The sequence below is a fragment of the Pterocles gutturalis genome, unplaced genomic scaffold (genome assembly GCF_000699245.1).
Source record: "Pterocles gutturalis isolate BGI_N339 unplaced genomic scaffold, ASM69924v1 scaffold21222, whole genome shotgun sequence".
NCBI lineage: Eukaryota > Metazoa > Chordata > Aves > Pterocliformes > Pteroclidae > Pterocles > Pterocles gutturalis.
Window position 1 is genome coordinate 1 of NW_010110731.1, and position 23,989 is coordinate 23,989.

General features: G+C 39.7%; 1 protein-coding gene across 1 annotated transcript; it reads left to right on the top strand.

The window, feature by feature from the left end:
- Nucleotides 1-1,091: 1,091 nt before the first annotated feature.
- Nucleotides 1,092-23,415, top strand: BVES (blood vessel epicardial substance; the record flags this gene model as incomplete). Its single annotated transcript, XM_010073513.1, has 6 exons — nucleotides 1,092-1,216; nucleotides 8,922-9,100; nucleotides 10,065-10,173; nucleotides 12,163-12,330; nucleotides 15,690-15,831; nucleotides 23,110-23,415. Coding segments are annotated over 6 exons (848 nt in total), but the record flags the coding sequence as incomplete, so codon positions are not given.
- Between the last annotated feature and the right edge of the window lie 574 nt (nucleotides 23,416-23,989).

A 23,989-nucleotide genomic window follows, 5' to 3' on the forward strand; every position in this document is an offset into this window, starting at 1 on the left:
CTATCCCAGCTGGACCCAGGACACCTTGCCCCACCTCTGTGATGCTCCACAATATTTTCCTCTTCAGTGCTTCCAGACCTCATATCCTACCATCCCTTGCAGTCTAATTAACCAGCTGATCAAGAGATTTTGATTTTTCTCACCTGTATGTGAGTGCTGCCTGGCCAGTCAACAGCCCAGAGCAGATAAGCTGCATTCATGAAGTCAGTATTCATATTAAGGGAGAAAGGGGGAAGGGACAGTAATTTGGCACATTGTCCTTGTTGTCTTTGCATGAAACTTAAAGGGAAACAAATCTGTGACCTCTACAGACATGTCTATTGGATGTCAGGCTCACAGTTATCTGGAAGAGACTCGCTGATGCCTGATCTATCATTTGATAAGTATTGTCTTGTAGGGAGAAAATAGAATCACTGGTCATACAGCATGCCTTATCTTTTAAAGCAATTGTCGTTTTCAAAATAAAGCAACTAAAAGAAGAGTAAGCATTGAAATTTTCTCTTTGATGTCATACAAGAGAATTCAGGTTCCTGCTATGACTTTGTCAAAATGCAGCAATGATACCTCCTTTAAATTTTCAAAAATATCTGTGTATGACTTTAGAAGGTTTTTGTGCAGCTCACTAGTTAGATGTGAATGTTAATGATATGAACAATAAACATTCCTTTCTAGGCTTTTATCTAATTAATGCAACACTAGTAAAGTTTTATGAACTGCTTAATTTTTTTTTTTTATACTTAGAATACAATTTTTGCCATCCCATTTCTACTTCATTTTAGAAACAGACCATTGTGGGCTGCACCTTACTGCTTTCCCTGGTCCTGATCTGAATTATTGTCACTCCAGTATCGCAGTCCGGTGCAACAGGGCTGCACTCTGCTGTCAGCCTGCTCTCGGTGTCTGTTTGCAGCACTGTAGTGATTGGTTCTACTGTTGCATGTGTTGATGCACAGAGCCCAGCTGTAGTAAAGCTTGTATAATATATTGCTTTTCAGTGTAATTACACCCAGTAGACACATTCATGATGGCTTGGTATGAATGTGTTTATTGTTCACTGAAATTTAACTTTTTTTTTTTTTTAATTTTTACAGGATGTGCGTTGTTCATCATTTGGGCTACGCTCTATCGTTGTGCCTTGGACATCATGATCTGGAATTCTGTGTTTTTGGTTGTCAACCTCTTACATTTCATATACCTAGTGTATAAAAGAAGACCGGTACGTAGAACAGCTAAATTGCACATGCAGTCTAGTAAGATGCAGGACAAAGGAAATTGTGCCCATGTTTGCTGGGAAAACCAATGAATTACACAGCAGTTCTTGAATTAGACAGGCATTCTTTTGGATGAAGTCAGTTAGCTACTTCAGGAAGGATCCAGACCATACGTGTGATCTGATGCAGTACATAATTATTTCCCTGAAGACCATATTCTTGAAAAATTATTTCATTTTAGAAGATACAATTGACTGGTTTTGGCTGTTTTGGTGGTAAGGAAGGGGTTATATTGTTTCTTTGCAGAGAGACCAGAAATGGTAGTTTGGGGTTGGTGTGGGTGTTTTTTGTGCTACTACACTCCTTTTAAATGCAAATGAAAGGTGAGATATAACTACCCTTTTTGAACATCTGTGAGATAAGCAGCAAAATGGAGTAAGGTGTGGGAAGAGCCACGTTTAGATGATCCTTTTATCCCATTCACTTCATTCATTGAGTTTTGAGGGTTGTGTCTGGGAATTTTTCAACTCCTTTTGTTGCCTTCAGAAGGAGGTACTGGGATAATTATCTTCAAATGCACTGTAAGAATATATTTGAAATGTATATCAAAAATACAGGATTCTTTCCCCTGCTTTCACCCAAATGTATATCCAGTAGAAAAAATCAATGTCTCTTGTTAGTATTATTCATCCAGAAGTCTATTCTGTTTCTGCAGAATGATTAGTAACACAACCTTCTGGTGGTATATGGACATCAAAACTAGATAATCTTTAACATAATGTTTGACTGGCACATTATAACAACTATTAATGAAGTGATAAGTGTTCAAAATGTTAATATGACATTCTGTAGTCTCCAAAATCTAAGGCAGATTTATAATGTGAAGATTACATGAATATATATGGCATTACATTATCAGCAGAATAATTCTGCTTTCACCCAAAATCAGACACATTCTGGAAATGTGTAACAGCTGGTACAAAACGAAAAACCTAGCTGGAGATAAGCTCTTCATGAAGTCAATGCAGCCTGCACAGGAAAGCAACAAGGAAACTAGCAACCTCCTCCTTTCTTGGCAAGCCAAGCTTAGCCAAGAATTAGTGTTGTTTCTTTGTATATCTAGAACTGAATGGCTTGTCTATTAAGACCTAAAATAATTTCAGCATTTTTCTTTCTATTAAGTTTGAGAAATTATGGTGTTTATGAACATTACATGAAAAATATCATACTATTTTAATCAATGTAACATATAATGTTTTCAGTAATTATTTTTAAATCAGGTTTGGTGGTGGTTGTTTGTTTTTTGTTTTGTTTTTGTTTTTTTTTAAACACCCCCCTACACACCTTAACACTAGTTCCTTTTCAGGTTTAGTTCTCAGGTCACTGTCCAACGATGAGATGATACAGAAAGATCTTTTTTTTTCAGTAAGACCTGAAAGGAAACTTAGTGTAAGATAAGTCTTAATCTTTTTCTTTTGGAACTTTTTATTCAAGGCACATAATTTGGGCAGAACTTATTAAGAGTGAATAATATTTGAGTTGTGTAACAGCTTTGGGTGGGACAGGATGAAAAACACTGTGGAGTAGAAGATCATCCAGGTTTAAGTAGGTCCTGCATAAAGAAGTTTAATATCTGGTTCTTGTTAGAGCCTAACTAAATACTTCCCATGTCCTGGCAAGAACACCAAACAGTTCTTTGCACCTGCTGAAACTGTTCAGACAGCCACATTCCTACTCCTCTGGCTCCTGAATGACCCAAGAGGAGAGCAGGGCTTCTGAGGGGTCTGGAGGTCCACCTGCACCTGTAGACAGCAAGCTTATGCTCCAGCCACTGGCACCTGAGATGTGGTTTAGCCACAGATTGTGCTGTTTGACTTAGTGCTAGAACCTCGCAGGAGCACTTGCACAACTAGGTACCTACAGGAGGCAAGCTAATAGGTCAACCATGCACCTGAGTGCAGTGCCTGCCATGCTATATGCTCATGCTTGACTGTGTCCTAACTTGGAAACAACAGCATCAGAGGACTGTCCTGGGCTTGTGCCTGAGTCCAGAAATGTTTAAATAGTCTTCATTGTGGGTTTTTTAATTTTTTTTTTTATACTCTAATCTGTCTAGTTCTTTGCATGACTCCCGTCACTGCATCTGATCATGGCCTAGGATTTGTGCTTTACTTGAAGATAGTGCATATACCAAATTACAGTGAGTGTAAAACTACTCATTTCACTTTTGTGCCTTTCTGAGTTTCTGGGCTGTAACTGGGCTGTAACATAGCATTGTTCCATAGGGAAGGATGAGGAAAATTTCTCAAACTAAAAATATAGCCTTAGAAAGTTCTAATGAAAATTCTGTCTTGGACTGTGAGATTACTTACAGTTGTCTTAATGAATGACAGATAATAAGTAGTTGAAGTCAACTGCATTTAAAATAAGTTTTCTGAATATATGTGCTAACTCTCTGTATCCCCTGTGATCAAAATATGGTCTCTTACCAATTCCACAAACAACAAAAGTGCTTAGTTCAGATCAACGACCCCAGCTTCATACTCCAGATCTTGAACAGAATGAAGGAGCTTGCAGGAAAAGCCTTCCACATGAAGACTTCCTAGACGCTCCTTCTGGGGACACTGGAGTTACTACTGGAAGAGCCACCCTAAACCAAGTGTCAGTTCTGTTGACTAAAAATCCATGACCACATCTTGACATTCTCTATAATTTTGGGTAGAGAACAACATAAAATCATGAAACCACCACCACAGATGCCTCTACTGAATCTCTGTTTTTCCCTCATCTTGTCTCACTCCATCCATCTCCAAGTTTAAACATCTAGTTTAAGCTGATTGTCCGGTGAATTTCAACCCACCCACCCAATATCTGTTTAAGATTGATAGTGACATCCCTCTCCACTGGCTGGAGAACAGGCCTACACAACCAGTGTAAACTCCTAACCTGACTTTATATAGTCGTAGGTGAGATGCACTTCACTGCCGCTCTCTAGTGGTATGAGGAAAAAAAATTAAATTGCTTCATGCTGATCTAAACTGTAACACGGTGGAGGAGTCTGGTTTTCAGATTTGTATTCCTGCCACTGCAGCTGTGGTCTGGGAACTGTGGGTAATTAGCTCCTCTGAAAACTGGGCTCTAAATACCTAGTAAACTATGTGAATTTAAAAAATAGTTGAAATTATGTGGAATCAGGGTAATATCCCAAACAATATCTGAATCTCTTTGTTACAGACTACAATCAGCAACCTTACTTGAAGTGATGCCTGGTAGTCAACATGTCTTTTCAGCTGTCTTACATTCTGTTTATTATGAACTTGAAGGCTATTTTTAAGTGCTTTCCTATAGAAAGCTAGAGAATGGGGAAAAAAAATTATTGGGAACTAATTTTGAATGAGGTTTTCTGTCTGCAACTAGTGTATTGCCTGTCTCAAATCAATTTTATTTAGTCATCCTCACAAATGACATTTTAAGGGAAGGAAGGAATGGAAATATAATTACAAGTTAGTCATAATACAATATGAATAATTGATATGTTCAGTTGTTAAATATTTATTTTATTAAATGGAGCATGCAAAATAGCCATGAGTTTCTCTTCTGACCAGAAGATTGTTTCTGTGTTTTTGACTCCTTGGAGCTTTACAGATTTGGCTTTTTTTAGTCTTGATTGGAAGCTGAAAGAATCTGATTGGTTTCTCTACAGAGCTCTGACTTGGAGCTCTGGCAGCATCCCAGAATATTTCAACCACTGCTGAACAAACCATTACACCTACCCGTATGGCTCATTTGGAATATGACCCACAAGCATGACTGGAGAAGCAGTCAGCTGTGCTTGTGAAAGGTGAATAGTCTGTTACAAGGGAGACCGTCTAAAATATATCTGTGGTGTCCGACCTGATCAGTCTTTAGGAAAGTGGTTATGCCTGCTTTCTCTTTTAAGTATTGTACGCTAGAGGAAGATCATGAAACTTGCATTATGTGCTAGTTAGGGGATTGCATTAGCACTCCAGGGCCAAATCCTGTCCTCAGGTCTGTATGTGTTGGTTTGAATTCATGAGTCTTGGGAGCTACTTGTATGTTCATCTGAGAAAGGAATTTATCTCTTTGAGTTGTATAGAAAGAGGTGCAAATTAAATTGGTATGGCTGTTAAAAATGAGGGAGTTCCTGGAGAACTGGTGAGCAAAACTAATTGTCATCTAACTTCACAGGTATAGGGAAATATTTTGAAATTGAACAGTTTAGGGCAATCCCTGACACCAGACAATTTCTCTTGCCAGTTTCAATTTAATCTTTGTTTGTTGGTGTCCTCTGGGGTGTTAAAGACTGTGGTATAAGGAACACATAGGAAATTAAAAACCTTGGTTTCATATAAATGTAGTCACAGGTGGAAGATTTAATTAGTAACTGATTCAGTGTGAAGCCAGTATAACTTGTGATCAGGCATATGTAAGTCCATGAGCCCTGATGTCATGCACCCACAAGTGCCGAGGGAGCTGGCTAGTGCCGCTGTGAGGCCGCTCTTGATAATGTTTGAACAATCGTGTCAACTGGGAGAAGTGCCTGAGGACTGGAGTAAAGAAGATGCCACTGCTTTCTTCAAGAAGGGCAACAAGAAGAACCTAGGGAGCTGCGGGTTGGTCAGCCTCACCTCAGACCCTGAGAAGGTGGTGGAACTACTAATCCTGGGAACCATATCCAGGCACATGAAGGACAAGAAGGTGATTGAGAGCAGTCAGTGTGGATTCACCAAGGGGAAGTAATGTTTAACCAACCTGAATGTTCTGCAATGAAATAAGTGGCTGGGTAGGTGAGGAGAGAGTGGTGGATTTTGTCTATTTTAACTTCAGAAAGGCTTTTGACACTGTCTCCCATGAAATCCTCATAGAGAAGCTGTTGAAGTATGGGCTGAATGAGGAGACAATGAGATGGGTTGAAAACTGGCTGAATAGCTGGGCTGAGGGTGATAGTCAGGAGTATTAAGTCTAATTGGAGGTATGTACTGTACACGCTACTCTAGTGTGTATACTAAGAGAGTAACCCAGGAATCAATACTGGACCTAGTCCTATTTGATATCTTCATTAATGATCTGGATGATGGGGCAGAGTGTACCCTGATGACATCAAACTGTGAGGAGTGCCTCATAAGCCAGAACATTGGGCAGCCTATGGAGTGTCCCACCCTAATGGAGGGACCTTGACTGGCTGGAGAAATGGGCTGACAGGAACCTCATGAAGTTCAATAAGAAGTGCAAAGTCCTGCACCTGGGGAGGAACAACCCCATGCACCAGCACATGCTGGGGGCTCCCCACCTGGAACACATCTTTGCAGAAAAAGACCTGGAGGTGGACACCAGCTTGAATGTAAGCGAGCAATGGCCCCTTGCAGCAAAGGGGGGCAACAGTATCCCAGTGACAGGACCAGAGGCAACAGGCACAAACTGAAATACAAGGGGGTCTGTCTGAACATCAGGAACACTTTTTTACTGTAAGGGTGATGGAGCACTGGCACAGGCTGCCCAGAGAGGTTGCGGAATCTCCATCCTTGGGGACAGTCAAAAGCCATCTGAGCATGGTCCTGGACAGCCTTGCTCTAGATGGCCCTGCTTGATCAGGGGGTTTGAATCAGATAACCTGCTGAGGTCCCTTCTAACCTCAACCATTCTGTCATTCTGTGACTATCATTAATCTTGTCTGAACTTTTATATTCTAGCCCAGCTGTTCTTGGTTCTGATAGCATTTCTTGGGCAGAGATTAATTTATAGGAGGGAGACGTAACAAAATGCTGATAGTGTAATGAAATTGAAAGATTAATTTAAATGTTTTGAGAAGGCAGTAATTCACATTTGATTGAAGCCTATCAGATCAAAAAATCAAACAGATGAAAAAATCAAATAAACTGAATGCTTTAATACAGTTGTGGGTGGTAAGTGTACAGTATCTGTGTACACAAAGTTGACAATTAGTTCAGCTATGTGTAAAGAAAAGTTCTCAGGAGTACTCTCATGAGAATTTTTTACATTAAGCCCTTGGAAACAGGTATTGGTGTGTGTTTCACATGGACGCTGCATAAAAATCCTTGTGGCTTATCAACTTGTTTACTTTTTTATGGTTTGAGGCTGTCTGGGTAAAAAGTGAGGTCTGCAGGTTTGGGATATCCTCTTGTGGAGCTTTTGTGGAAGTATAAAGGCTGAGAAGTCATGAAATGATAATGGCAAGGTCACATAAGCAGCCTTATATCTTACTGCTTAGCAATTTAATAACGAACTCTCTGCTGTTTCTGTGGGATTAACCCACCATTTCTGCCCACTGGACTGTCACTTCCAGAGTGCTTCTAATGGCATTCAATGGCCCAAATGTGGGATGGATTGCATCAGTGACTGAGGCTGTGTGTGAAATACTCCAAATATGGTTCCACGCATCTAGAGAGTTTCTGCTTCAGTTCAATTTGTTCTATATTTAAATAAGCTTGAAATATAACAAGGAAACCTCCTCTGTTTTCCAAAACTTTTTTGTTATGCTTGGCTTACTGTTTCATACCCACAGGTAATTTCTACTGGAAACGGCTCCGGGAGGACTTTTAATGTGGAATACATACATCTCTTAGGGGCTAAAGACTAATATTTTCACCCTAAAATGCTCTCCGTGGGAGGGAATAGTGACAGTTTGAAGCCTTCATGGGCCTCAGACAGCCTGGGGCCTTCCATAGTCATTCTGGATTCCCTACCTCCTCCAGCCTCAAGGTGACCAGAAGCTTCTTGGTTCCCACTGTTGGCTACCATCAGCTGAAAAGTGACTCCTGGACCCCTGTGCTGCTTCCTTCTCTCCTCCTTTGTTTTTAATATTGAAATACAAAAATAAAAAAGAAAACTGTGTAAACTGGAATAGTCTCACTTGTTGAAGTGGTGACTCCTTTTCTTCTTTTTCTACCTTGTTTTCTTGGTTGCTTTTCCTTGTACTCTTTTCTATGTGTATTTTATCTTTTCATCATCTGATTCTTATTGTTCTAATTTGTTTTCCTCCCAGCAAATATCCAGGCTTTCGGGGAGGCCAGGACACAGTCATGACCTGCTTGCATTCGTTCAGGAAAGACTTCCAGGCTTGGGATTGCATCCAGCATCCTTTCTCTCATTGCTGCTGCTTGAGTTTGGGTGGACCCTTAGATGTGGGATGGTCAGCTGGCACTGTTTTGTTTGTTTGTTTTTTTTTCCTCCCTCATCACACATGGTTTCGATATGATAAGGTTGTTTTTTAAGACTCATAGTACTGCATTTCTACTGCAAGTAAGCCAAGAATCCAAGGGATGAAAGGGGCTCCCAGGAGAGCCAGGAGGTGGCCAGGATGAGGTGTGTAGGTGGTGTGAAAAATACAGGCAACCTTGCTTTTTTCCTGTGTAATTCTGACCCAAGTCCTGTTCGCTGTTACATCAACAGATGTCTCAGAAGACTCCTTGTGTGTGATTTAATGTGCCACTTGGATGGAACAGCGTCTGAAGGCACCAGTGTGCCAGCCTGGCCAATTTTAGATAAGGTTTTGGTCACTCTGTCTTAGGCAGTGTTTATGGCTAGATGCCACACATTTACCACTTCTTTCCTTGCCTAAACATAATGAAAATAGGTTGTTTAAATGTCCAACTAAAGCATGTATGTGCTCCTACTCTTTTTTAACTAGTGCATCTGTGTTTATTGATGTCTTTTGTTTTTGCATTCCAGATCAAGATAGAGAAGGAGCTTAGCAGCCTCTACAAGAGAATGTTTGAACCTCTCCATGTGCCTCCAGACCTCTTCCAAAGACTAACTGGACAGTTCTGCAACATTCAGACTTTAAAGACAGGTCAAGCCTATGCTGCAGAAGATAAAACATCAGTTGATGATAGGTTAAGCATCCTGAAGTACGTTCTATAAAGCTCAGGGACAGTCTTGTATTTTGTGTGATGGTTGAATACATTTGAAAATTGTTGCGGTTTTTCTTAGGTTTTTAAATGTTATTGTTTGTAACATGTTATGGTCTATAGTCGAATAGTCTATAGGCATAGACTATTTTGTGACACTGTTTTCAAATGACAGTGATGTCTCTCCCTGGGAACATATTATGTCTCCACTGGTGTGTGCAGCTGCATGGATTTTAGTGGGAATTAGATTTGTACAATACAAAAGGCAGCATCTTCCAGAATGATCAAGAGATTTATTTGAATCTTAGCTAAGTCATCTTCTCAGTGCATTCTTGGGTTTTAAGGTTAAAAATATTGTGCATGAGGGAGGGAAAAAATAACTCTGCAGTAGATTTTAAAACAACAGACCTACTGGAGTTGATTCATTGCACATGTACATGCAAGCAGAGAGGGGCAGGTATGCTGCCCAGAGGCTGACAGGACCCAGGTGAGAAAGAGGAAAATAAATGCCCATGGCCAGGCTGTAATCTTGAAGCTCTCGCTCAGTTCTGACCAGTATTTTAACCAGTTTCTGTTTGGTAACAGGGGCATCAGTTTTGATAATTTTTCTTTGAAGTCATTGGCTGCTCATTACTGCAAGGCTAGTTACCTAAAGGCAGCCTGGTTCTGGTCTGTCTGTATAGCACAACCCTTTAGATCTCTTTAATTTTGCATAGCAATGTTCTGATGATACACACTACACACAGCAACTTGAATTGGCTAGCAGCCTGTTCTGCTTGGGGTAGGTGATCTGTGGAGGTTTAAGCAGAAATTAGGTTGGCTGATGGGCTGAAATTCCAGAAGATGAACATGGTTTTGCCTGTTGTGTGCTGCATTACCACTGTCAATAATCATACCCAAATTTAGATTAAACTAATCAATCTCTATGACTTTAAAATGTTGTTTCATAAATTTGTATTTCCAGAATGAAGGTGTCTTATCGAGGGCATTTTCTGCATAATATTTACCCCTGTGCCTTTATAGATTCTCCAGAATTTCGATCAACACAGATGAACCGGGGTGAAAAATTCCAGGTACACTTTGGATTAAATGTCCCTGGATATGAGCTGATGAGATCATTAAAAAACACAGTATAAATTTGATCAACAGTGAACTAACTGACTTGCGTAATTTTGCTGGTTTTCTAGTACTGGTGTTTCATGATGGACCATATCAAGAATAACTTAAAATTAAATACTGCAAAACGTATTATGATGGTGTTCACTGAGCAGTCTGGCTTCTGCTGTTCTGTTCTCTTTTACTGTTTCCAAGTTTCTTTTGTGTTAAGAGATTATTTGGGACAAATAATTTAAGAGAGCTTTACTGGAAAAAGAGATGATGTGAGCCGTCTCATCACTGTTTCAAAAACAGAAAAGAGAAAAATAATTATTGCAGTATTTGGTGTTACTAAAACGAAAGGCTAAAAATTCAGGCACTAGTAGTTTGAAATTGGTATTTATCTAAGCGTAATAACGCTTTCATTTTGAAAGCTGTTAAAGCAATATAAGCTGAGACCACAGTATTCTGAATAAATACTTTCATATGGGAAATAATAAGGGTATAAGTCTCTGGCAGTGTAATTATGCTAGTACATTAAAGGATATATTATACTATAGCTTGTGGGGAAAAATACTGTTAGAGAAGTTGGGTTTTTTGCATAGTACTGAAATGGCTGTTTTGCTGCCTCTTACTTGTTGTTCTTTAACTGGGTATGTGTAATGATGACTGGGCAGTGGCTGGCTGAGTACATCCACGCTGATACCGTGGCAGAAGGGGAAGGAGGGAGAGCGACGTAGACTCTAAAATCAGTGATTGATGTCATATGTTTTAGTCAAATGGTAGGCTTAACGCCAAGGAGACAGAGTTGTCCAGAGGCGTTCACTGCGCAGCAGTGAGGCATTCTGCAGCATGGCCACCCTCTTGGTACAGCCTGTTTCTCTCATAAGCGACTGGGTCCGAATTGGTCCCTCTGAAGGGAAAAGGCTCATGCCTCAACTTCTGCCTGCCTTTAAAAATTATTGTCATCTGGTGCAGTGTCCATCCTTCACTCGTGATTTCTGCTTGTTATTGTTGTATAAACGCTCTCGGCATTGCTGTTGCAAGAGGACACGGATTCAATCTTACGGACCCCATCTGCTGGCAATGCTGCCAAATTCTTCCTCAGCCCGTGTGCTTGTATTACAGACCTTGAAGTTAAAATCCATGGATACATGACAGTTTCCCATTATTTCTTAGGCTTTATATAAATTTTTAATCTTTCAGGAGCTAACATTAGCTTGTAGTAGCAGAGAGCACCTGATTTCTTCATAGGTGTCTGAATTCCCTTGCAAAACACGCCGCTGGGTATCACCGAGCAATGCAGATGTCGTTGTGCCATTGCTGTCTGTCGGCACTGGGGGATGAACCTGGCAGGTCCAGCTGCCCTGGGGAGGGTGCCAGCGCCTCTGTAACTATCGACAGCAGAATTATAGATAGAACTGAGCAAACAGGGCCTTAGCTCAACTGCTAGGAGGTGGTACCTATGGGATCAGCAGGGCTGATGGTGAAGAGAGAAAGGTGAAACTTTAAAAAAAAAAAAGTCACTAAAAAACTCTTAGATAGAGACCTTCGGATTATACCAGTTTTTCCTGTTTGGTGACAGTGACATAAAATAAAACTAAGCAACATGTAGGCCTGTTGGGATGTGAGTAGTGTCATCACTGTAGGACTGACTTTACATGTAAATGTCCTCTAATGTAAATGCTTCTACAGTTTGTAACATATTTTCCTCTAATATCTCCCCCCAGGTTTTCTGAAAAACAAACTGGTGATGCTTATCAGTTAAAACTGAGGATAATAAAATCTAATATGTTTTACATTTGTAAATATCCCATTATAAGGGCTACTGAAAAGTTTTATGGCTTTAGGAGTTATTTTAACTAGAGGCACTAATAAAATGGTATCACTTTTTCTAAAGCATGTTTAAATGTGCTAGTTTTAAAGTATTTTTTAAATGTGCTAATTCTGAGCATGTATTTTCTCAGGTCACCATTATTGCAGATGATAACTGCAAGTTCCTGTGCTGGTCCAGGGAAAGGCTGACTTACTTTCTGGAATCTGAGCCATTTCTTTATGAGATCTTTAAGTATCTTATTGGCAAAGATATTACAAATAAACTCTATTCATTGAATGACCCAACCTTAAATGACAAGGTAAGCAACTAAAGTTTAGTTTGGGAATTTCTCCCTCCAGCCTTCCCCAAATGTAGTATTACTTCAATTTTAAATCCTCTTAAAGCACTTTTTTTTTTTAACCTGCTGCTATCAGCTGCTGAATTCACAGTCATTGCCTTTTAGTGCCAAAGTACGAGTCAGCACAACATTTCTATCAGAAGCAATGTTGGTTAAAGTTAGCCTGGTAATGTGGAAGACAGATGAATAACTGAGATTCAAAACTGACTAACACAAATATTTCTAGCCAACTAGTAGACGTGATAGCTGGTTGCTAAAAAGTGCTTGTCCCTGGATATCCTTTCTCATTAATAAATGGGTGCCTTTGTACAAAGAAACTTTAGGGTTTTCTCTTAAAGACCTTGCTTGATGGGGTCAAACAACAAGGTAATGTTGATTGCCAAGAAGAATAATTTTAGCATGTGTTTGAGAATTGCAAATACCAAAAAAAAACCCACCACGTTTGGTTGACATGATCTAGTTAGTGGAAGGAGGTATGAAACACATATAACATAAATAAATATACATACATATAAAATATTCAGTGGTCTGAATATAACTCATTTTTTTTGCAGGTAGAGGGAGTGTGTTTTAGGTGTCACAGTGAGTGGTTTGGGTGTAGTCTTGGATATATTGATTATCTTTTTCTACTTTCTACGTTTTGTCTCCTTACTTAGTTACATGGCTTTTCAAGATTTGGACAGTAGCTTGGCTCCTGGTGGCTTTTTTTATTATTTATGTAGTAGCTGTAGGGTTCTCATATATAATTTATTTGAAGAACTTTCACCACTATTTGCAAAAAGCTTTATAATTTTATAATACAGTATTTTTATATTCTGTCTGTACTGATTTAAATCACACTAACTCAGAGCAAAAATCCTTCCCATCAGCTTGCCTCTAAATATCTAATATATAGGTTAAATTGTTACTTCTGCAAAGTTGTGAATTTACTGGTAAGTGATCCAAAAGGGATGACTGCCAATGCTACTATATCACAGTCATCAGCAGGCTTTACTTGTAGTGTCTCCATGGCTAATTAGACATCGTAAATTTTTCTAATTTTCTACTGGCTATAGAAAGAGAAGAAAGAATTGTTGGAGAAACAATAACAATAAAGCACTACTTATTCTGCCCTCTCGTCAGTGAAATAGAGGATTACACTGTCTTGCAATCAGATCCTCAGAACTATTTCGGATTACTGTTTTCATCCTGCTAATGCAGTAAGATAAAAGTGATCTAGTATCAACTATAAAACACATCTTATAAAGAGTGTGATTAAAGCTGCTTTCTTTTTTCATATAAAAAGGAATTACATGGGAATGTTCTGTAATAAAATCCACATCTACATAGGTAGTAAATAATTTCTGAAGTATGGCATCTGAAAGGAACATGTAGTGACGTGCCTCCTGTGTGTGCATTCACACTGCCTCTCCTGGGAGACTGCTGTTCTCCACACTCCTTCTCACCTTGCCTTGTCAATTTTTTCCCTCTTTTTCCTTCTTTCTTCTATTTTTCTGTTTTCTTTTTTCTTTTTTTTTTCTGTTTTATTTTCTTCTCCTTTTTCCTCTTTCCTTCCCTCATTTTCTTTTTTTTTGGATGGATGGATGGATGGATGACAGCATTAGGGTGTCATGCCTAGCATACAAAGTCATCTGCAATAAACTTGTGCTGCTGACTTCTGGCACTGTAGAGCTTCAGCACTAGTATATATATTTCTTGAAATGGAAGTATAATAAAATATTGATTGTAAGGTGGCGATTTATATCATACCTTCTAAGTGTTAAAAAAAACACACCAAACTTTGCTCCTCCTTTGTCTTATCATCTGCACACTTTTATAAAAATAACAGCACAAGCATTTGTCATCAGTACATTAGTTTTAGGCTTCCTCGCAAGAGTAGTGAGTTCCCCTTCTATCTCCTTCCTTCTAAACCCCCTGTTGTGTTGCAGCTATAGGTATTGCTGTTATCGAATGGCAGTCCTTACTGTTTGAAAGGCTTAGTTGGATTAGTGCTGTGTTGTGTGTGCACAGCCTGGAAGATCAAATGGATGTCCAACCTCTTGGGCTGAGATGGAGGCTGAAAGGGACTTCCTCTTTCTGTACTTAACCTGTCTGTGTTTCCCACTGCATGGTTCAAATATGGCTATATAATGTACAGACAAGTCAGTATGAATAGAAGATGAAAATCCTGTTGCACGAGCCCTTCCTACGTAATGCAGGACAAGAACTGCCTGTCCAGTAAATTCTGATTCATTTCCCTGTTGCCAGCACCCTTGGCATGCCCTTTCTCATAGGCTTCATTGTCAAATACATGTATTACTGGTGTCTTAATGCTTTTTATCTGGTGACAATCTCAGCAGAAAATTTTGTAGTGGACTTCCATGCATGGGTGACATGCAAGAGAACTAAGCCAACTCCAGTATAGATTATTCATAATCAAGTTGATAGTAAAAAGGTAATAATATAAATTCATTGTTATGTTGGAAAACAGAAAAGTATCCATTTATTTGTAAGGAACGTTGTGATTTTCTCCTACCTAAGAAGATTTTCACTAATATTGGGAAAATAATCATTCCTCTCAGCATGAAATAGGATGCTAATTCCTGACAAAGTTCAGTAAAGTGGAGTTACCCATTATTACTACCTTTCACATACACCTAAAATAGTATTCTGAGTTGCAGTAATACTTAACAAGGTACAATGTATGGTTTCATATTAATGCTATGGTACAAAGACTTCTCAAGAAGACTACTCAAAGCAAATGGAAGCTCCTGAGCACTTGACAGGAAGAGGAGAATGTTTATATGATGCATTTCATCTGTCTTCAGTAAAATCAAGAGCCAAATGAGCATTTACTAGGAAGGAATTACATTCACTGTTTTCTAACATGATGAAATTAAAAGGCAGGAAAGTGAACAAGTTTATGTTAAGATATAAATTGCTAAACTCTATACATGGCACGCTCTCTCATTTAGCCAGGAGGACCAGGCTCATCATAAAGGCTGTATTTAATTGCAGAGCATCGTATCTGAATAAAGAATTACCAAATAATAAAAATCAACCTTTCGGTAGGAAAATACATGAGAAGTCCAGTGCAAAACACAATTAAAATTTAGTAACTAATCTGAAGTTTCATGCTTGTCAGTGTTCTAATTCCAATATATTACTCGTATCTTCTATTTTAATTTAAAAAAATTTACACTGCATAGTATCTTCTGGTCTAACCAGCTTCTTGGTTCATGAATAGCCACAGCTGAGACTAGACCATCTGCTACAGAGGGAATAGTTATTTTCATTTACTTGATACTTTTTTTAAAAGAATAATTATGTATTTTTTTTAGGCTTCAAAAAAGATTGATCGACAGCCTAGTCTTTGCTCGCAGCTCTCTGTGATGCAGATGAGAAACAGTATGGCCAGTACCAGTGACAGTGAGGATGGCTTGCAGATGTTTCTTCGTGGGACTTCCTCTGCATCCTCTCTTCGTGAGTGCTCAAAACAGTTTATGCCAGTTTTGAATAGAGCTTGGTTGATCATTAGAGATGATTGTAGAACTCCTATTTTCTTCAGTGGGAGCAGACTGTAGCTTTTTGGATGCTGCTGTACATCAGCTAAGTGGAGGGACCTAACTGTAGGGAATTCATAAGGTACATAAGACTTAGTATGCTAACTCAAGCTACCTCATGTAGATAGTGGCAAAAAAACAGTATGTATTGTAATAATTTTTGTCATAACGTGAATGTGTAGGCACAATATGGAATGTTTATAGCAATGGGGCAAAACTGTGAATGTACAATGCCTGTCACAGTAGTATCTCCTTTGGTCTGTGACTGGTGCTTGTAGAAATTAAAAACCCAAACAAAACTTTTTCTCTCAGCAACTTGGTGCTCTGCATTTCCTCCTGAGATAGTTTGTATTGGCAGGGTCTGGAGAAATGTGTTGTACAAGCAGTATTTTGATGCCACCTGGTAAATCTCCAAATATCCTGTCAGGCTCTCCTCCAGTGCTTTGTATGACAGGAGTAGTAGAGAACAGATAAAATGAGGCAAGAAGCCATATCTGACTCTTTGCTTCTACTCTTGGAATTTACTTATTTATAGAAACCTTCTAAACAATTATTTCTAGGCTATTGGGTTTTTTTACTTTCAATTTTCCTGAATCTCAACTTCAACAGTAGCTGGAACTCTGGAAGCAGTTTTTGAACAAAAACCCCAGAAGATGCTAAATTTTCTGATTTGGCATAAGCTGTTAGTTTAACAGAAATTAAAAGGATCATATAGGATTCTTTGTTTTGATTTGGGAAATATTATTCTTTAGTAATTAGAATTCAAATATATGAGGGAAAAAGTCACTGCCAGTTAGTTATTATGGTTAAACTCTCTGCTAAGAAGAGAAACTGACTTAAAGTATTTGCACTTTCCCATTTAATTATCTGTTCTCCATTGTGTTCCTCACAGTTCTCATCCAGCAACTCTTTCGGATTTAGAGGGCCTCTCTGTTTTCACTCTTTAACATTGTTGTAGTCTGAATGCCCAGATAGATGGGAGCAAAAGCCCTGCTAGTGCTTCACCCTACTAGAATGTCGAGGGTGACAGCTGGGATACAGTTTGATGAAAATTCTAGTGTTGTTTTCTTTATTTCTACTCCCTGAAAGGACATTTAGAATCACAGAACAGTTGAGGTTGGAAGGAACTGCTGGAGATCACCTAGTCCAACCCCATGTTCAAAGGAGGGTCAGCTAGAGCAGGTTACTCAGCGCCATGTCCAGTCAAGCTTTGTATATTTCCAAGGTCAAAGATTTCTCTGGGCAACCTGCTCCAGGGCCTTACCATCCTCACAGTGAAAAAGATTTCCCTTATTGCAACTCATGACTGTTGTCCTTTGTTCTTTAGTGCATGCGTCTGAGAAGAGTCTGGCTCTGTCTTCTTTATACCCTTCCATTAGATAGCCGAAGACAACATTAAGAACCCATGAGAACCTTCTGTTCCTAAGGCTGAATATGCCCAGTTCTTGCAGCCTCTCCATGTACATCATGTGCTCCAGATGCTGACCATCTTGGTTGCTCTCCACTGCACTCAGTCCAGTATGTCCACGTCTGTCTTGTACGGGGAAGCCCAAAACTGGACACAGAACTCCAGGTCCTGTCTCGCAAGTGCCAAATAGAGGGGATTAATCTATTTCATTGACCTGCTGGCTGTGCTTTTGCTAATATGGCCCAATATATGCTTCTAATATGGCCCAATGTTAGATGGATGGCCTTCTTCACTGCAGGGGCACTCTGCTGACTCATATTCCATTTTGTGTCTACCTGGACCCCCAGGCCTGTTTGTGCAAAGCTGCTTTCCCACCCTGTGAACTCATCAGTCAAGCAAATTTTGTACCCAAGCTGTAGTCCAAGTATCCAGTCCATTTCTCACCCATTTGGCTAGAAGGATTCTATGGCAGGCTGTGGAGGCCTGTGCTACAGTCCGAGTAAACAACATCCACTCTACTCCCCATCATCCGCAATGTCTGTCGTCTCACCACGGAAGGTGGTCAGACTGATCAGGCACAATGCCCGTGATACATCCATGCTGAATGTTCCCAGTCACCCTCCTGTCCTTATGGCTTCCAGGAAGATGGGCTCCATAATCTTCCTGAGGACTGAGGTTAGGCTGATAGGCCAGTAGTTCCCTGCATACTTCTCCTTGCCCTTCATTAAAATGGCCATGACATTGGCCTTTTTTTCTCTCCTCTGACAGCCATGACCTTTCCAAGATGATAGAGAGAGGTCTTGCAGTAGCATCATCCAACCCTCAGCACCCTTGGATGGAGCCCATGTGATTCCACATTCTTGTGTTTGTCCTGTTGATTTAAGCAGTCTCCAACTCAATCCACCTTTCCTGTAAGACAAGTATTGCTCTCCCAGTCTCTACCACTAGACTTGGAGAACTGGGAGGCCTCAAGAAAAACCTGTAAAGTAAAAACTGAAACAAAAATGTTATTAAATATCTCAGCCTTTTCCATGTCTGTAGTTCCTGTGCCCCACTGAGCCATGGCCTCACAGTCTCTCTGGTCTTCCTTTAGTTGCTGATGTACTTGTAGAAGCCATTTTTGGTGCCCTTCACTAGATCCAGGTCCAGCTGAGCTTTGATTTTCCTGATTCCATCCCTGCATGCTTGGGCCATGTTCCTGTATTCCACCCAAACAGCTCATCGATGCTTCCACTTCATGTTTGTGTGTTTGAGCTCTGTTAGGACTTTCCTGTTCATCTATGCCAGCCTTCTACCACGCTTGCTCAACTTTCTGTACACTGGAATGGACTGTCCTTGTGTTTTTGAGGAAGGTGTCCTTGCAGATCAGCCATCTGTCCTCAGGTTCCTTTGCCCTTGTAGGCCATGTCCCATAGGTTTCTGTCGGGTAGATCCCTGAGCAAGCCACAGTCCCCTGTCCTCAGGTCCAGGGTTGTAACTCTACTATTTGTCTTGCACGCTTCTCAGTGTCCTAAACTCCACCAGCTCCTGGACACTGCAGACAAGGTTACCATCAGCCTTCAGCTCCCTGATGAGTTCTTCCTTGTTCATCAGTGACAGGTCCAGCAGAGAACCTCTCCTAGTCGTCTCATTGACCACTTCTGGGAAGAAATTATCTGCTACACTCTCCAGACATCTCCTGGACTGCTTGGGCCCGCCCTGTTGCCTTTCCAGCAGATACTGGGGTGGTTAAAGCCCCTCACGAGTACCAAGGCCTGCAATCAGGAGGCTTCATCCAGTGGTCTAAAGGCTTCCATCTGCTTGCTCTTCTTGGTCAGGCAGCCTGTAGCAGTTACCTGCCACGAAGTCTCCTGTGTTGGTCTGTTCTCTGATCTTTACCTGTAAGCTCTCGACTGGCTTTTCACCTGTTCCACAGCACAGCTCCATGGAATTGAAGCCACTCCTTTGCATAGTGCACCCTTGGACAAATTTGCACTCAGAAGCCTGAAAGAGATTGTAAAACTGTGTTTGTGCAATTAACTAGAATTAAAATTCTTTTTCAGGCTTAGCAGCAGAACACTTAACACCAGTATTTCAGCTTTGGGAGAAAGTATTCTAAACACATGACATGTTCAGCTGTAATTACATTAATCCCTAAGATGCAGCCATGCTTAGAACATGCTTGATAAATACACTTTTCTCTGTTGTACTTTTCCATGGTTTGTGTATTATATTTTCTGGTGTATGGCATGTACTTTCCCCAAAAGAGGGGTTTAAATACATTTTATGATCTGAAGTTGCTCAGTCCAACAGTGGTTGGTGTAGTTGATACTGCCACAGCCACCATCCCAGTGGCAGCAGTAGGTGTGGCAGCAGCCCTCCTGGTCCAATACTTCCCTTACTTTTGGGGAGGCAGGGGGATTACCCATACAGCAGTGTATCATACACCTTGGGAAATACCGTCATTTATTTCTCCTTTGCATTTTGATTAATGCGAAATTTCTGACTTCTGTAAAAGGTTGATAAAAATTATTGATAAAAGGTTGTTTATCTCACTAAACTGTAACGCTTCAATCTTTCTTCTTGCCAAAATAGCTTGTTAGTTATTCCTGGGTACTGTCATTGCCAATGATGGGTTTGCTACCAAGGTGAGCTCTGCTTAAAGATTTGTATTCTATGTGGATTGTAGCCATATATGCACTTTTCCTCAGATCACAGAGAAGACTGAAGGAAAAAGCTGCCATTTGCCTTCGTGGTGTTGTGTTTTCAAAAACCTTCTCCTGGGTGCTCTCAGTGCAGCAGTCTTTTTTTTTTTTTTTATATCTGTTTTTTAAGACTCAGGATGAGGTACATGCTGAGGCATGCTGTCCCAGTGCTGTTCCCCTGGATGTTCCTTCTGCAATCATGTATTTGTTTATTTAAAAACAAACAGACAAACAAAATCCAAAACCCCTCAGAAGATTTAGTGAGGAATATGTGGAAATTACTTTTTTTAATTAGAAGAAGAAATTAATAAGAGAAACTTATCTGTACAGGCACTCTACAGGAATACTGACTTGTCATCACTGGGTGATTGGTTGTTGTATGAACAAAAGCTTCCCATTACAAATATGATGTTTGACTACTACAGTACAAACAAGTCTCATTCTCCCAATTTCCAAATTCTTGAAAAATTGAGCATTTATATTTTTTTATAATCCAAACTTTTTAATTATGTTTTTGTCTGTGCTCCAAACTATCAGCTTTGACTCATTTTCTAATGAAATTAATATAAAGGTTTTTTTGAAGTGTTTAGCAGTGAAAGAGTGAAAAATACTAATTAGTAGATCCCAAACTATGATTACTAACAAAACTGTGATTTGAATTTAATTAACTAAGAAACCCAACTAACTGTTCGCTTTTGTATTAAGGAAATAACCAGCAAGAGTTCTATAATGCTTATGGAGTGAGTCGTTTGCAGCATGGTGTTTTCTGTTGATAACATCACATTAACTCAGCAAGCATCCTCCAAAAGGTATTAAAGTGGGATTTGTTTGTCACGTGGTACTTGTGCTTGACATCTGTGATCCATCTGTATGTATTTGTTAGTAAATGGAGTTGATGCATCTCTTTTTCCAAAATTTGATTTAAGCAGAAATAGTTCAACCTGATTGCAAGGGTAGCTTCACCTAACTTTCAGTCCTTTAAAAAACATTTCAGTATTAGTTTCTATTCAATAATTCTATTGCTTGATAGTCCTTCATATACTTATTATTGATACAGTCTCTTCTTCTATGCTGCTTGGTTTAGATTACCCAGATGAGCTGGTCTATGAGTCTGTGTTTGCAAACTTCTAAACTAAGCAAAAAGTTTTGATTTGGTAATGCTTTTATTGGTATTATCTCATTATGTGTGCTCTCTCTGTTATACTCAGCCTGTGGTTAAAAGCAGGACTGGGTTTCATGGGAAATGCCATCTTAATAGGAGTTTGGGCTTAGGTCCTCTAGAGAGGGCAGCAGAGTAGTGTATGGAAGACCTGGGTTCAAGGTCTGAATCAATCTCTTGAACATCTGTCCAACACTGGATAGAGCCATCAGTAGACAATGCTTTTGTATTTGGAGGAAATAAGGGCATGTCTTTGAACTAAAGAACTTGACAATATTAGATCTTATATTGGATCCTGTTGAACAGACTTATGGCTTCTTATTTCTGGAGAGAACTAAGCAATTTTAAACAAAAGAGAACCAGTCTAATAGTGGCAGTGAACTATACTGATATAAAAAAATCTAAAAAAAAAAAAAAAACCCTGAAACTGTGATCCAGCATTTTCAGGCATCCTTTCACCTTTGAGTGTAATTTGTTGGTGTCTCCGAACAAAGCCAATTTTATATCCAAGTGTACCCACAAACCTTGGACTTAGACAGTTAAATGGACTATTCATCACTTGCTCAGGCTGTAAAGACCCACCTGTGTGAAATGAAGTGCTTAACAATTCCAGTGTTTAAAAATGTGTTTGAGTAACCCTTTATCATGGCAGTTAAAGTAGTTATTGAATGTCAAAAGAAAATACTAATACATTTTTAACATGAAAAGTTCTAAAAAGTTAACTCCAAACGATGTTTGTGTGAATGCAGTAGTAAGGTAACCTGCTGGTTTTGCCAGTAGCTGTATTTTGTTCTTTGTGTGTAACATATGCAGCACAAAGGAGTCCTCCTTCATAAATAAGCTTCCTTAGCAGACCACTTCACTGTATGTCTGATGAACTTCATAAGAAGTTCATAAGAATAACCCTGCAATAAGAGTATGTTAGGCTATCAGTGGTTTCTTTTCAAGAAAATTGGAATTTTTAGCTAGTATACAGATGACCTGTCAGATAAGACCGCTACCTCTTGCTCATTTATTCTAAAACGGTATTTCAAAGATTTCTCTATTCTTTTTGGTCATCATATTGTAGCTGTTTTCAACCTTCTACCATTGTGGTGGTTTAACTGTAGAAGAGGGTCCTGAGAGAAAAAAATGTCCAAATACAGATGAAATTTTGGAGTGGACAATGGGAAATAAACCTGTTTGGCTGATGTAAAAGGAGGTCTCTGGTTAAACCCTCATTTTATTTAACTATAATAGAGGCAGTTTGCAGCGGTAACTTGCACAAAAACTCCATTTAATCTCTGATCAGCAATGGCTTTTGTGTGCGCTCTGCTCTGGCAAGCTTTATGAGTTGCTGCTTTTCCTAAAAGATTGTCTTAGAGCAACGAAATAACTTTCAGCCAAATGTTACTTGGCCTTCACCCGTTAATCTTGTTTTCTCTATGGCTGTTTATGGGGGTACTGTATTTTCCATAAGTTTTACCTTATTATGCTTTTAAGGCAGTTAGGGCTGTGATCAGGTACCCGCCTGAGGTTTGCCCAGTACAACAGCGCATTTTTTCACGGTTGAGGCAAGTGTGCAAATGTACATGCCTTTTGTGTTGAACGATTCATATCGTCGTTTGTGGAGAAGAACTAGTTGGGTGAGTGTCGTGGTGAGAAAATGATCACCAGGGTCACAGCACTGGGCACCTCAGGATTTGCAGTCAGTTTGGGGACAATCCCATGCCTGTGGCCGGCCGCAGGGTTTGAACCTCAGAGGGACTGCGGGTTCATAGCAGCATGGCTGTCCCACATCCAGGATTTCCTGATGCCTGTGGCCCATGAACAAAGAAACCTTCACTTACAGAATCCTCTCATGAGGGAACTAGGACAGGATCATCAGATCGTGTACACTTTGTCACAGATAGGCATATGGTAGCCGGTATGCATTGTTAACTGGTATTTTCTTTGTAACTGTGGCAGGTCCAGGCCGGACATCTCCCTGCCTGAGAACTTCGGCAAAAATGAAGCCAATAGAGGAAAGTGTTGAGGATGATGTCTTTGAAACACCTTCTGCTGATAAGTTGGAGCTCCGGCAGCTGCCTTAAACAGATGTGTCCTCAGGCAGATCGGAGCTTGTACAAGGCTCCAGTACAAGAGGAAGAAGCTGAATTTGGGAGGAATCTGAAAGCTAAAACCACCTCTCTGGGTTTGAATTTATCACAGCATATGTCAGTGGCTTCTAGATGGAAATGTCACATCTTATTTTACTTCTAAATTAAAAAAAATTTTTAAAACCTAAAACTTTTATGAGTTTTATTTTTGTTTTCTAGACATGGGTATTTGCTTTATTTCTACTTTGATTCTTGCCATCGTAAAGTTTCTTAGAAGCTTGTATCTTAGTGTTTTTCAGTGGGAGATTTTGAAACTACATTTCCAAAGCCATGTTGCTGTTACCTACCATCACAGTTGCAAGAGTCTCATGTGAAATGGCACATACTCTTCTGCACCTACTGGGAGGTATTAGCCTCCAATTCTGGCATTTCTTCACTTGACTGCTTGACTCTACAACTGTAATAATGACTTCAATTTTTTTTTGAATGTTGCCTTTCCAACCTTTTTCTTCTTTAGGTAACTGTATTACACAGTTAAGCAAACACTTCTTTTTGTTTACAAGACAAAGTCTAACAAAGGACCAACGAGGTCACATCTATGCTACGCAGCCCCTCTGTGCCAAACACATATCTCTCTTTACAAAGCTGTGACAGGTCTGCTGCCTCTCAAGGAAAAGATGCCCATTGTGGTTTCTTGATTTAGTTTTTTTTTAAGATGGGCAAAACAATATGTTTTTCCTTAGTCCTAT